At 40.2% G+C, this 15412-nt stretch overlaps 1 gene segment (V, D, J or C); it reads left to right on the forward strand.

Moving 5' to 3' along the window:
- The first annotated feature begins 1579 nt into the window (after nt 1–1579).
- LOC114639712 lies at nt 1580–2227 on the forward strand. The segment is given in 2 exon segments: nt 1580–1687; nt 1875–2227. Coding segments are annotated over 2 exon segments (402 nt in total).
- The last annotated feature ends 13185 nt before the right edge of the window (nt 2228–15412 follow it).

Below are 15412 nucleotides of genomic sequence, written 5' to 3' on the forward strand. Positions count from 1 at the left end.
TTTGTTAAAAGCATATTTTAATTTAAAGAACAATTACAATGAAAATAAATTAAAAATATTTTTATAGAACTTATAGGAAATTATTATAGAAAACTACTATTATAGAAATTATTATAATAATAAAAAGCATTCCGAGTACAGCTTGATCTGTACAGTGACTTTCAAGCCATCCAGAACTACAAAGAAAGACCCCATGTCTTAGTTAGAGTTTCTACTGTTATAAAGAGACACCATGACCATGGCAACTCTTATAAAGGAAAACATTTAATTGTGGCTATATTAGAGTTCAGAGATATCAGCATGTCTATAAACAAGGCAACATGCAGGCAGACATTTCTGGAGAAGGAGCTGAGAGTTCTACACATAAATCTGCAGGCAGCAGAAAGACAGAGTCTGGGCTTGGTTTGAGCAGTTGAAACCTCAAAGCCCACCCCTAGTGATACATTACTCCAAAAGACCGTACCTACTAATAGTGCCACTCCCTATGAGCCTATGGGGAGATTTACATTTACACCACCGTACCCTGCCTTACTTTTCTCCCACTGTGATGAGACACATGACAAGAATAAGTTTAATGGAGGTTTACAGTACAGAGGTTAAGTCCATAACCATCATGGCAGGTAGCATGGCAGCATGGGAGGTGGGAGGGCAGGCAGGCAGGCAGGCAGGCAGGCAGGCATGGTGTTAGAGCAGGAGCTGAGAGCTTTCAACCTGCTCTGTAAGTGGGAGACAAGGAGCAAAAGCTATCTGTGAATGGCTTGGGGTTTTAAAGCTCCTAAGCCAATCCCCAATAACATACCTCCTCCAAGAAAGCCACACCTAGGAATTCTTTCCAAACAGTTCCGCCAGTTAGTGACTAAGCATCACATATATGAGTCTAAGGGAGACATTCCAATTCAAACCACCATAGCAGACCCTGTCTAAAAAAAAAGTGTTCCTGAGATTTTAAGATGGAACCATGTTTATTAAATGAGATTTTAACCCATCAAGTTTTTCCAGAATTCCTTTAATTAGAGGACAGTCTTTGAAAAGCCAAAAATGAAGTGTTTTAAACAGGTATGTTATTTGGCACAGAGAGAAGCTGTGCAGTGTGAAATAATCTCACTTAGTGCTGGTGACAGAAAATGTATCAGTCATTGAAAAGTCAGGAAAGTGGATGCTTGAACACAGGAAATATTTCAAATTTAACTTAAAATACATGAAAACATACACTTTCTCACACATTGACTTGGAGCAAATGTCTCTTGAATTTGTATTTCACTAAGATGTCAGATTTTTACTTTGAGCAACTCACATAGGAAAGGTATTTATTTTTTAGCAATTCTTTGGTCAGTGTCAACATCCACAAGATGGCAGCCTCTTCTCAGAGACTCTAGGGAAAACTCTCAAGTGTTTTTGAATGAGAGAGTGGTGGGGAGAGTGGGAGGAAGGAAGGGGAAGGGGAAGGGGAAGGGGAAGGGGAGAGGGAAAGGAGAAGGGGAGGGGCTTGCTGATGAAACAAGGGTTTGAAAAGAGCTTTTCTCCTACTTAGTGGAACAGAATCTTGATGTTTGCAGAAGAAGAAACATTAGAAATGTGAAACTCATTTTTAGGGGCTTAAGATCTGAATCCCCTGAAGAGAGACATAAAGAGCAAACGATGAAACGCTTGAGTGTTTCACTAGTGGTCCTGTGGCTCCAGTTTAATTGTGAGTTCAGGTACTTCTTTTGGATATAAGGTGTTTTATGAGGTCATTGTTTATTCTAAGATAGTGGTAGAAATAGGTGTTTTAAACCTTTAGTTAAGGGGTGGGAGGCCCATGGAAAAGTAATTCTAGAATGTTAGTGTCCAAATACATCCAGTCTTGATTGTCTGACCTTTGTCTTTCTGCACAGGGGTGAGCAGCCAGCAAAAGGTGCAGCAGAGCCCAGAATCCCTCAGTGTCTCAGAGGGAGCCAAGGCCTCTCTTAACTGCACTTTCAGTGATCGTGCTTCTAACAACTTCAGGTGGTACAGACAGCATTCTGGAAAAGGCCTTGAGTTGCTGGTGTCCATCTTCTCTGATGGTGAAAAGGAAGAAGGCAGATTCACAGCTCACCTCAGTAAAGCCAGCCTGCATGTTTCCCTGCACATCAGAGACTCCCAGCCTGGTGACTCTGCTCTCTACCTCTGTGCAGTGAGCACACAGTGCTCCCCGGGCACCTGCAGCCTGCACACAAACCTTGGGCCCCCACAAAGCCAGAACTAGAGCATGCTTGATTTGGAAAGTCTTTGTCTTATGACAATACTTCATTTTGAATACATAGTGCTCTAAGCTTCGTGACTCTTCTTCTTCCTCCCTCCTTTTGTTTCTGATAATCTAATGAATCTACTGAGTGATATGCAATGTTTATGGGTTCAGATCACTCACTGATGCACGGGAAACCTACAAGGGTCCTCTTTCCTAAAGAATAGTGACTCTCCTTGCCTCAACAGCCACCAATTGCCAATTGCTCCTCATTAAGGAATGGGCCTCAGGAGCCCCTTTACCTTGAAGTTTTACATGTCTTGATTTTGTGCATGTCTGGTGCAGGTAAGCACAGGTCCTGTGAGTTCATGTTGGACAACAGCCATGCCATGTGCAGAAGAAAGAGTTTTAAAGCTGTCATCTTCTCAGCCTTACATTTCTCCCACTTCTCTTCCAAGATGCTCCCTAAGCATTGTCGGGATGAGGAATTGGTAGAGATGTCGCACTGGTGACTGAGCACTTGAGGGAGGCCTCCTGTTTTCATTACTCTGAGCATTCTTCTTATCCCTGGTTTCTACGGTTTTTCAATTCTCTCTTTTATCATGTTTTCCTAACCTTAGAGGGGCTGATAGAGATATCCCGTTTAGGTTTGAGCCTTCAACACTTATTTTCAGAACTTGGGTAGTTTTTATGCATCATTGCATTATTTCAATGATAAGAAAGTTTCTTTGAGCAAGGTAAAAAGCAATACTATTCTGATCATTGTCTCTTGTTTGAAACTGGTCACATTCCTTCCTTGAAGCTGGGAGTCACATTTTGACTCATTCCTTTGGATGATCAGATTATCAATGTTGGTTCAAAAAAAAACTTCATAGATGGAGTCTCAGATATGGTCATACCTCTGTGAATTTCTCCAGGGGTTCAGGAATAAACACTGGCCATGGCCTTGGTCAGCCCATGCTAACATCCTTTGTACTGTTTAAAGCCTAGGTCAAAGTTCTTATGCATATTTTGGTTTCTGTCAGTTTACATCTTGTTATATTTTGTGCAGATCTAATTCAGTTTCCTTTCTGCATTCTCACAGTGTTCTCTATATCCCATGCAGCCTTTTCTTGTTAGCTTAGAGAATAGAAAGCTTAATATATTTATCAGCATCAGAGACATCTGAAATGCAGAAGTGCCAATATCGGCCAGAAACTATCAGCTATTTATTAGGCAGTCAAGGTTAGCATCCAAGAAAGCACAAATCCGAGGTAGGTAAAAGACGCCTCATCAACTTCTAATGGGTGGTTAGTACCTGAATATCACAGGATCATCTCCCAAGCTAGGACATGCACAGAGCATGATCACTCAGATAATTAATCAATGTTAGCATAACTTCATTGTCACATGTCCAGTCTCTTCCATAGATCTATAAAGACCTTAGATAAGGAGGTTGCAGCTCTTTCCTCTCTGAAATCTCTCTCAGAGATTTTTCACTTTTTCTTATTCTCACTTTTCTATAATTCCCTTAATAAAGATTGCCTTGGCTTTGCATACACATACAAGAGTCCACATTTTTACTTTCATTGACATGAGATCACAAACTCAGAGACACTGTCCCAGGTCAATCTTCGGTGATGTCAGTGTCTGGCACCAGATTCTTTAGTCATGTACAGCTGAGTTGTGAAAGGGCCTGCCATCTTAAAGTCTCTGCATCCCTGGGATCTATATAAAACTCTTCCCACATTCAAGTCTTATTGAATTAAACTGTTACCTCTTAACTGTTCTAGGTAAGGCAGAGAAAAGAATGGTTTTTAAATTTCTTCTGAATCAGCTCTGGATTTAGGTATCTCACAGCATGTTCTAGTGGCAGAATGAGGTGGCAAACACCAGATAGCAGATGGCAATACGGCAGTGCTTCTGTCCCTTTAGACGTGTGTGTGTGTGTGTGTGTGTGTGTGTGTGTGTGTGTGTAGATTACGCTTTCCTCTGGCTGGTTAGGTTAAAAGCCAAAGCTGTGGACCAATCAACCATCTTGTGTTTACTCAAACTGACCAGCCCTAAGTGAGGGGAGGAAATCTTACAGACCTTTATAAACACCAGCCTTGCAGAATACACTAGAGTTTTGGGTTCTTGAATGCCTCCTCTGCTCCTCAGAGATTCTTTCTCTGTTCTTTATCTCTATCTATCTATCTATCTATCTATCTATCTATCTATCTATCTATCTATCTATCTATCTATCTACCTATCATCTATCTAGTGTTTCCTCACGAAAATATAAGATTTTCTTCATCAGTTGATTCTGTCTACTATGTTCTCTCTGCTTCTATGTTGCAGTCATGATTTTCCTCCCTAGTAATTGTTTAACTGACAGAGAAAAGGAACTTATCACAGCCCCCAGATGGTGACAAAACCTCTACTCAGAGCACATTCCTGTCTCTTTCCTAGCTGCACGCACTGATGTTTACTGCTGTGCTGCAGGTGCAGTGCTTATCATACAGCTGATGCTATAATACAAAACCTCAGAGCTGCCTCCAGCAAATCCTAACTATAGATGGAGTCAGTATTTATGTCTTCTCAGGAAGAAAACCCCATTATTAATAGGAGAAGTGAACCCTTTCAAAACTTGTGACTTTTAAAAACACTTCTTCATTGCTGGTGGAAGTACCAACTTATACAACCACTTTGGAAATCAATTTGATGGGTTCTCAGAAAAACTGGGAATGTTTCTACCTTAATACCCAACTATACCGTTCCTAGGCATATACCCAAAACCCGCTCCAATATCTCACAAAGACACTTACCCAACTATGTTCATAGCAGATTTGTCCATAATAGCTAGAATAAAGAGTTTTGCATCCTTGTAGATCATGAGGAAGAACTTATCAGTACTGAAAGATTGCTAATATTTCTGTGTAGCATCAAGGCCTAGATGTGCCTCTGACATACTGGGGTAAGCCTTCAAGTTACAGGAAGTACTGGTTTATCAGAAATTATAATGAGCAGCATACTGAAATGCTATAGTTTGGAGGTAGGTATTTCTATGATTAAATACACTCTAATTCCTTGCTATACTTGCTTCTACTATACACGTGCACTATAGTTTTCAAGTCTTTCAGCTTTGCTCAGCAGATATTTACTCTTCCTAGAATCGTAAACACTCAGTGGTCACCACTGTGACTTGTGTTTTGCCCTTGCCCTTTACCCACTGGCCTCTCAAGACTTCCAGGAATCTGGCTTTGCTGTAGAGTGCCTTGTATCCCTAGCTTTCCTCTGTGCCTCAATGCAGGCATTGGTGGCCCCAGTTATATTCTTCAAAATGAGCATTATGCAGATGGCACTGAGTTCTACTGCCAGGTTCCCCTGTAGTCTGGACCCTTTATCACTGATGCAGTGAGTGGATTCTGAATGCCTAAGTAGCTAAACTGAGGGAAACACTCCCCAGCATGGACTGTTTCCAGAAAGGGCCCAGAGAAACTATTTTGCAGGAACCTTTTCTATAAGTGAAAAATCTTCTATTCTTTTATCTTGGAGTATCTTACCTTCCAGGTACCATTTCTAGCATTCCAGTAAAAAGCAGTATGAGCTCTCTATAACAGCATTGATATCTTTAATAATTACAATTGATTTCTGTCTGTACCTATCCTTTCTGTAGATTCAAACACATTACATATTTCTGTTTTTATTCTCTCTATTATCACTAAAAATCTGGGTAAAAACAGCAAGTGATTACCCAGTGAAGTCCTGGTAGGTAGGTAAGTAAATAGGTAAGTAGGTAAGTAAGTGAATAAATGTGTCTTTTAGTAAGCTTCCAAGTGAGTACCAGCTTCATTTTTTAATGTTTTACTACTCAAGTATGTGTTTCATTCAGAAATAGGGTTTTATCATCAAGTTCTGGAGCATAACCAGAGCACTGGCAATATATTGCCAATATAGAGAACTGGCAATAACTTGTACTGTTTGAGGGAATATAGAATACCATTGGACAATAATTTCAAAAACCAAAACCCATTCCTGGCACTGGGATTTTAATTTGTTATTCCATGGTGTCTTTTAAGGGCTTTGTTGTCTCATTGTATGGTAAGTCTATTTAATATATGTATAGACTTAGGAAGCTTCTACAGTAGTAGGTAAGTTTTTATACGATTTTACACATCAGCTTTCCTCCACATACTCTGCTCTGCCATAGGCCCAGCAAGTAATAAACAAGACCTTATGAAACTAAACACTTTCTGCACACCTAAGAACTCTACCATATGAGTGGAGAGACCTCCTATAGAATGAGAAAACCTTTTAAAGTTACACATATATAGACTATACAAGCAACTAAAAATTCCATAACCAACAAGAAACAAATACAATTTAAAAATTAAAGTTGAAACTAAACAAAGAATACTCAAAATATAGATAATGAATGGCTGAGAAATATTTAAAAATGTTCAGCACCCTTTCTTATTATATTAATGAAAGTTAAAGCTTCTTTGAGATTCTATATAACTCTGGGAATGATAGTTAAGAACCAAAAAGCAAATGTTGATAAATACTGCCTTGGATTTGGAGAAAGGGAAACACTAATTCACTGCTGATGGATGAATACTAATGGATCGCCATGGGAATCAATGTAAAGTTTCCTCAAAGTCTAGAAATATGTCTATCAGACGATCGTGGTATATTTTCTTTGCAATATACCTAAACTACTCTATAGACTATGTCTGATTATTCCTGTTCCTTGCTGTTCTCCTCAGGTTAACTAGGGAATACATGCAAGATAGATGTCTGTCAGCTGATGAATGGGTAATTAAACAATAGTACATTCATTTGTCTTTGGTTTGTTTGTACATTAGCCATTATTTCTGGATAAAATGAAATCTCAAAGGAGCTTTAATCTGTATTTTCATGATATCTAGAGGGGTTAACACCATTTGTTCTTCATCTTTTCTGAACTATTTATATAGTTCCATGCTTCGTTTTTATTGGGTTGTTTGTTTTGTTGATGTTTAGATTTTTATGTTCTGTTTTTATTCTAGATACTTAATGTTCTCAGATGTATATCTGAAAAATAAAGCTCTTTTCCCACTGTACATTTTGAAAATTTTATGTAGAAATAAATTGCAGATGCTTCCATAAATACATATGTACACATACATAAAGAGTTTCAATGGAGTTATTCTGTAATGAGGCAACAGAGCCCCTATAAGACCAATACAAGCTAACAAGAAAAAAGCTAAGTGCCAGAAATAGCTTACTTCCTACTGGCCAGTGAGGCTCCATATACCCCTCTATATTATGGACTATTTGCAATACTGTTGGTCACCTCCCCAGAACTTGATTGTAAAAACATATTGATGAAATCACAGAACATGTAAAAATTAAGCTGGTACTTACATTGAAGCTTCAGTCCTAATGGATAGCTTTCATAGCAGAATATGTTACACATAGAACGTGTTACACATGCTACTGAAAGAGAAAATGAATGCCAGCGTTTCTGAGTTCTGAATCCTATGATCTAAAGCCATAGCCTGGCAGACATGCCCATTAGTTCAATAGTGGCACAAATGTCAAGGAAGGAACCAACCAATTCCTGATTCAAGTTAAGATCTGTTCCTCAAACTGAAACCCACACATGGCATCATTTTCAGGGCTAAGAACCTGTATCTAAGCAAAATGTAGACCCTACAGGAGACCCTATGTTTATTATTCTGCTAAGTGGACATATTACTAGACCAACTCCTAATGAGTTATTGTTATCTATACAGTCTTTTTCAGAGAGGCTTCTTGCTATAGCACATGATGATTAACAGAGGACCATAATCCGTCATGCTACAGAGAAGAAGAGACTGTAGCTCACTCAGCCCCAAGACATCTATATCTATGTGGGACATCTATATCCCACACCCTCCTCCCAAGATTCTGGAGTTCATTGAGGAAGAGTGGGTGGAAAAAATGTAAAAGCCATAGGTTGTGGGTAACTACAGGGAAACTGTTTTCTAGACACTGCAGGACATCTGCACATATGCACTCACAGAAGTTAACAGGACACATAAGAGTTGCAGAGGATTAGGTCAGTCAAAATTCCATCACAAAGAGGGGAAGTGGGCATTCCTACCCTTTGCTAAGGAGCTATTGGCAGCTGGTAGCTGCTGGAAATGAGATTCTGTTTTCTTTAAAGGTACAAACTCTGGTACATAGATCACCCTCCACTGAAGGCCATATAGAGTATATGAACAACATGAGGTGTAACACAAAACTTGATATGTTTCATTTTTAAAAGGACCAGGAAAAATTTGATTTTGTATGGAAGAGGGAGTGAATTTAGCAGAAAGGGAGGGAACAGGTGAGTACAAATGAAATTCATTGCATAGCATTCTCTAAGAACTAAAAAGAAATGAGAGAACATAGATAAATTTTAACAGATGTGTGTGTATTTATGTATAATAATCATGCTTATTACCATAAGATACTCATATCTTATGATTTCAGGCATCCACTGGAGACTTAAGACCTGCCTCCTTTGGGTGAGGTTCCAAGTTTATTTACAATGTGCTGTGCAGATATCTGTGGTGCAGGTTGAAGGGAAATCAGCAGAGGGCGCTGCCTCTTCAGATGTGGTTAACATCTCATTTAGGTGGTGACTTAGCATGACAGACTCTGCAGACAGAGGTCCTTGTCTATGAGTGAGGAGTTTGAGGCGATCCTGCAGAAGACTTGTTTTGTGAGTTTGGTGCACTCAAGGACCAAGTGTCATTTCTGCTATGAACATGCTTCCTGACACCTGCTCAGTTCTTGTGCTCCTCCTAATGCTCCGTAAGTTATATTTTACCCTAAGCATTAGTGATGCCATTTTCTTACAACTCTGACAGTCTTTAGTGTTCTTCCTCACATAAAAAGTAATTCCTCTGTATTTTGCATTCATTCATTCATTCATTCATTCATTTTTCTATGATTTATTTTCAGGAAAGAGCAATGGAGACTCTGTGACCCAGACAGAAGGCCTGGTCACTGTCACAGAGGGGTCGCCTGTGATGCTGAACTGCACCTATCAGACTATTTACTCAAATGTTTATGTTTTCTGGTATGTGCAATATCTCAACAAAGCCCCCCGACTACTCCTGAGGAGTTCCACAGACAACAAGAAGACCGAGCACCAAGGATTCCATGCCACTCTCCATAAAAGCAGCAGCTCCTTCCATCTGCAGAAGTCCTCAGCACAGCCGTCAGACTCTGCCCTGTACTACTGTGCTTTGAGTGACACAGTGAGGGACACTGCAGGGGAAGCTGCACATGAACCACGGGTGCAGAAGGGCTGAAGGGGTGGGGGGGGTTGTGAGGGAGTCTATGTGTTTTTTCTAAGTGGTGTTTACCTAGCTTCCTGAAAAACATCAACACATGTCAGATTAGACGCCTAGGAATCTAGGAATTGGTGGATATTCTACAGGATAGGATGGAAGTCATTGCTAGAGACAATCTAAGCTTTGAACTCCAGAAATTCTCTCCCTTGATGGAGAAGCTCTCACAGTGAACATCTCCAGGAAAACCCTAACATGGGATTTATCTACCAAGATGTCCTACAAAATCCAGTGATTCAAATTCTCCAACAATCTTCTTTTATTGCCCCACAAATTTATGACTGAAATGAGGAACATAGACTCTAGTCTTTAAAAACCTGCTTCAGTCTCACTCTACAGTTATTTAGATTCTTCCTTTCCTTGGTTCATGTTACAGAGAGTTCAGTTCAACTTTCCATCCCAGTTTTTTGTTTATTGCTGTGAAGAGATGCCATGATCAAGACGACTTATAAGAGAAACCATTTAAATGGGGGCTTGATTAGAGATTAGCGGGTGAGTCCATGAACATCACTGTGGGAAGCATAGTAGCAGGTGGGCAGGCATGGCCTTGGAGCAGTAGCTGAAAGCTTACAGTTGGTCACAACCGGAGAGAGAGAGAGAGAGAGAGAGAGAGAGAGAGAGAGAGAGAGAGAGAGAGAGAGACTGGGTCTGGCTTGGGCTTTGAGAACAAAGCTCACCACCAATAACATGCCTCCCCTGACAAAGCCACTCCTCATGATTCTTCCTAAACTGTCTACCAATTTTGAATTAAACTTTCAGATATTTGAGCCTATGAGGGCTATTCTCTTTCAAACCACCACACTCCCTGACTGCCTTCATTTAGTGAAGCTGTTCATGAAACATAGCTGTTGGAACTCTCAAACTGATGCCCTAAGATGAAGGTCCTTCCCTGTTCTACACACTGTGTATGATGCAGCCTGGTCTTAAAAGACTGTCCAGAAGTCCCTTCCTCTTAAGATCTACTCCTGTCTGACATTGCACTTTCGTTAAATCCTGACAACCTGTTATGCTCACTCACCTGGGATTAGAGTTTGTTCCTCTGACAATTGTTCTGAAAAGGGAAAGGAGGCCAAGGTTTCTGTGGAAAAAAATACTGGTTAAAAATAATATGCTCTAGTAGTCAAATTTATCTCTCTGAAAAGGAAGAAAAATCTGAAATCAAAGACCATAATGTCTCTCAAGGAAAAAACTCATGTTTGTGTACACAAAGAGGAGCGAAGACATACTCATTAGGGAGCAAAGTAGGATGTTTAATTGAATGTATAAGTGACAAAACTACTTCTAAAGGCACAGCAAAGAATAGAATCTGTCAGATGAGCATTGTCAATAGCAGATGGAATGTCAGGTCTAATGAAAGCTCCAGTGCCAAGCATGGAAACTTCCCCTCAGTTGTTAGCTGGGTGTGTCAAGAGACTCCTTTAAGTGCTATAGGCTATGCCATTGCCCTTGATTGCCCTTCCAGAATTTGAAGTTACGACCCTATTTTTGAGTACACCACATGCTTCAGACATGGAGTTTGGAGAGATTTAGTTAGAACTGACTTGAAGATTCTTCTCTGAGGACAAGTTCTCATACTATCCAAAGGCACTATGCAAGAGTACAAGGGAATAAAGCAATAAATAATCCTACCAAGATAGATAAAGGCTATAAACCATAACAATGACCACCGTGGCAAAATATCCACAAGGGTGCAACAATAGCACTTTTATCTTGTGGGAAACTAACATATGCCTTATTCAACTTAAGGCATGCTCAATAGGAAGGAATTCAGGTCCAGTCCTGTAAACCTAGTTAACTCCCATGACTGGAGAGGTCATAAACCTTAGAGGAGAACTTACTATAGCTACTTTACTAAGTCAAGGCAGCTCCTAACTGTATTCCACATTTTTAATTAGACACACAGATCAGTGTAGTTCCCAATCCTCATCAAAGAAGTTTCATTTTGAAGCATATGAAGCTGCTACGGGGATTGACAACTGGTCAAAATGCAGAGAGTAAGCGACTGTGAAGTCTCCGGTTCCAGTTAATACATCTAGAATGCAATTACTACATCTAAGGCTTAGGAAACAGCACAGAAAAGGAGCATGGAGGGGTTATAAGAACTGGAGGATCAGAGCACAAGTGGAGACCATGACACGAGGGAGAATACTTATTCATTCCTGATGTAAATACAAATGGGTACAAGTAATATGAAAATCAGTATGGAGGTTCCTCGAAATGCCGAGCATAGATTTACCATAAGATCTAGCTATACCACTGTTGAGGGCTTAACCATAAGATTCTATATCTTTCTATAGAGTTACTTGCTCTTCCATGTTAATTGCTGCTTTGTTCATAATCACCAAGAACTGGAAATACTCTAGATACCCATCAGCTGAGAAGGGAGTAATGAAACTGTGGCACATTGTGGGATGCTACTCAACTGCTAAAAAATAAACTTATGAAGTTTCAGTTAAATGAGTAGAGCTAGAAACAGTCATTCTGTTCAAGGTGACCCAGACCGTATGTGGATGCTAGCTTTTTAACATCTGTGTTTTATTTGGAATATCCATAGATGTTAGGTAATCAGTACGAGGTCATGATAGAAGAGGGTGATCTTTGGAGGAAAGGGAAATATGAAAAAAAAAACAAAAACAAAAACAGACAAACAAAACAAAACAAAACAAAACAAAACAAAACAAAACAAACCTTCTATAAAAGAGGAACCAGAACAGACAGGATTAAAAGTGTGGTGATGAGAGGGCAGGGCAGAGGAAGAAATGTAGGGGAAGGATATCTAATACTAATGGTATTTTGAACAAAACAATATGCAAAGCCTCTGTTAGAGAAAGCTCCTGAAACACATACTCCAACCGAAGTTGAGACTATCAGTAATCTGTGTATAAACACACACTTAGAAGTGATCACTTCAATGTGACTATTTATCAAAATATCAATAGTATTTTTCCCCTAAGGCCTATGACCTTTGAACCATGGGGTTTGGGGCCATGTTATAGTACTGGGCATAAGTTCCCTCCTATGGAGTAGGCTTCAAATACAATCAGAAAGCAATGGTTATACTGTAGAAGTCAGGCCACTATTGAGCACCCTTGAGCACATATTATCTGTAAGTTTAGTATTGTAGCATGCAGGATCCAGCACAGGTTCCTAGTATTGCTGTCTTTTCTTCCCCAGCAGGCTGCAGAGGACCTTCCAGCTCTATGAAAGCTAGCCAGAAAGGAGGACCTTTCTCTAGTCAGCTCAATGTTGATCTATGTTTTGTGGCAGCAGAATGCGGTGCTTTTAGCCACAGGATCTTATTATCTAGTTATAGTCGGCAACTAGGAACAACGACAATAGCCTACGTTGTGTTGTATAATTCTGGGGCCTCCCTTAATAATAAATCCTATTCTTGATACTGAGATTGTTGTTTAATGAATTTACTCCAAAGCTAGATTTATGCATGTAAAACCATAATATGAGTGTTAATATGATAAATTATTACAGTAAAATTTTCTTTTTAGAACATACAGGTAATGAATTATCCAAAATATTTTCTTGTGACTGGAAGAATACTTAACATGGGGATAATGACGCACAGACTCCAGAATCCCTTATACAACAGACTCCAGGTCTAAGAAGAGAACAGGTATGGTGATGTGGTGCTGTTTTAAACTGCGTTTACAAGGTAAATAATTTTGAAGATGGTTTGTTACCAAATACTCCCCAATTACAATTTTCATTCACCAGGTGATGATGAAGTAGCCACAAACATGTTTCGGATCTGTCTAGGATGCATGGCTGAGTGGACTGTATTCATGTGGCCCACCGTCTCTTCATTGTGCACTTAGGTGCTGCCATTATGATTTCTCGGCCTTTAGCTAATGCTGGTTTACGTATGAGTATTTGCTTCCTGGTTCCTTAACTCACATCAAGTTGCTGTATTTCCAGACAGCATCTGGTATTGGAATTCTTATCTTCCCTCCCTAACTTCCTCCAGTATTCTTTTCTACTTTCACTGTTCACTGCTCTCACTCTGTGCACTCTGGTCTGTCTGAGGAGGATTCTGTCCTTTATGTGCTACCTTTGGCACAAAATTGCCTCACTGAATGGTACCTGTTAAGTTTCTCAATGACCTCATCTTGATCGTTTTGATTGATAACACACACGAGACGGGGGGCAGGGAGGGATAGAAGGAGGGAGGGGAGAAAGAGAGAGAGAGACAGACAGACAGAGAGAGAGAGAGAGAGAGAGAGAGAGAGAGAGAGAGAGAGAGAGAGAATTTATTGGTACAAGTTAACCATCAGAATATCTGCTAGAGTAAGAATTGTGGTACTGGAATTAAACCATGACACTCATAACTCCTGCCCCCTGGTGTTCATGCACTGCATAGTCTCCTCCTGTGGACAGGGCCTAGAGTGTGGCAGGTGACACTCCTGAATTATGTCATATTTTATAAGAAAAGACAAGGGACTGAACAGGTAACTGAGGCTCTCATCAACTTGATTTCTGTTGAACTTGAATTTGAGACCATGGGAATGAAGATGGTCTGTGGTAGGCTTTTTTTTTTGTACTTTCACAATGTCTATTCAAACTTATACTTCTTAATTCAATCTTCAAATTGTAATGCACATGCAATATTCTCAGCAATATCAATCACATCTTTTTTCCTCAGGCACTTTGATGGCATCGCGTGGAACTCTGGTAACTACTCAGTATCTGAATTCTATCTTCCTGGCTCTTATTTTGCAGGTGTAAAGATGCTGTAATTTTATCACTCTAAAAAATATTTTCTCCATTCCAGTTCATAACTTCATATTTTTCTTTTTAAAAACTCACAAGTTTTACACTTAGAAAGTATAAACCTTCCTCTGCACATGATCAGAAATCCTTGGAATCTGGGGAGGCAGCAGGGACAGTAGGAAATCCACTGCAGTTGTGAACTTCTCTTTTCTGTATTAAGCTTCCAAAGGACATTCCTTCTACAAAAGTAAATGGCTTTTCCATTGTTTAGAATAAACTCACACATCCCCTGTCTTAGCCCTACCCTGCCATCCTGCTCTGCTCTCACTTACACACTCCCTCTTCACGCCCCTTGACATTAAACTATCTGCGTTCTACTACCCTCTCTTGTACTCTTAAATTTTTTTTTTTGTCAGCTAATGCCCTATTATTAGTTTCCTGGCTTTATCAAGGGGAGTAGTATACAGTAGGTTCTAGAAGAAGCTGTAGAAGGAGCAGGGTGGTGGTGACTCTGGTATGAATACATGATGTTCTTATATGAGTTTATTAATTTTTTTAAAAAAACCTCTACTGCTTCAGTAGGTGTTCTAGCAGAACATACTTTACACAGATGTCAGAGGCAGGAAAGCATAAAAGAAAGTGTTTCTTCCTAATTCTCTCTCCAATGTTATTAGAATGAAGGTCTACCTCTCCTACTCTTCAGGCTTCGTTTCCTGGGAATCACTCAGGAAGGAGTGAGCTGCTTCCTGCTCACATTGGTGACCTTGCTGTGGATCCTGAGGGTCAGAGTAGCCCTGTTAATGTTACTCTTCCTCAGTCCATCTTCAAGAAAGAACATGGTGTGGCTTCTCTCTGAACAGAGACCCTCCTGTGGCTGAGTTCCCCACACAGCACTGATGCTACATGAGGAGGCAGAGCCCAGGGGTCCCCCAGCCTGATGGCTGCATCTGTGCATGTGCAGCAGCTGTTCTGGAGCTGAGGGGCAGCTGCTCATCCCTTGACCCTCAGGGTCCTTCCCTGCATGTGTGACACTCTCACTTGGGTCACCAGTGCCTCCTGAAGCTCACACCAGGAAGTCAGCCTGTCTCAGGTATGGAGGACTTTCAAACTGAATGCAGGAAGGATGTAAATTTTTCTACCTGAGGATCCCCTGACA

This window comes from Grammomys surdaster, unplaced genomic scaffold (assembly GCF_004785775.1).
Source record: "Grammomys surdaster isolate TR1022 unplaced genomic scaffold, NIH_TR_1.0 125750, whole genome shotgun sequence".
In the NCBI taxonomy this organism is placed as follows: Eukaryota; Metazoa; Chordata; class Mammalia; order Rodentia; family Muridae; genus Grammomys; species Grammomys surdaster.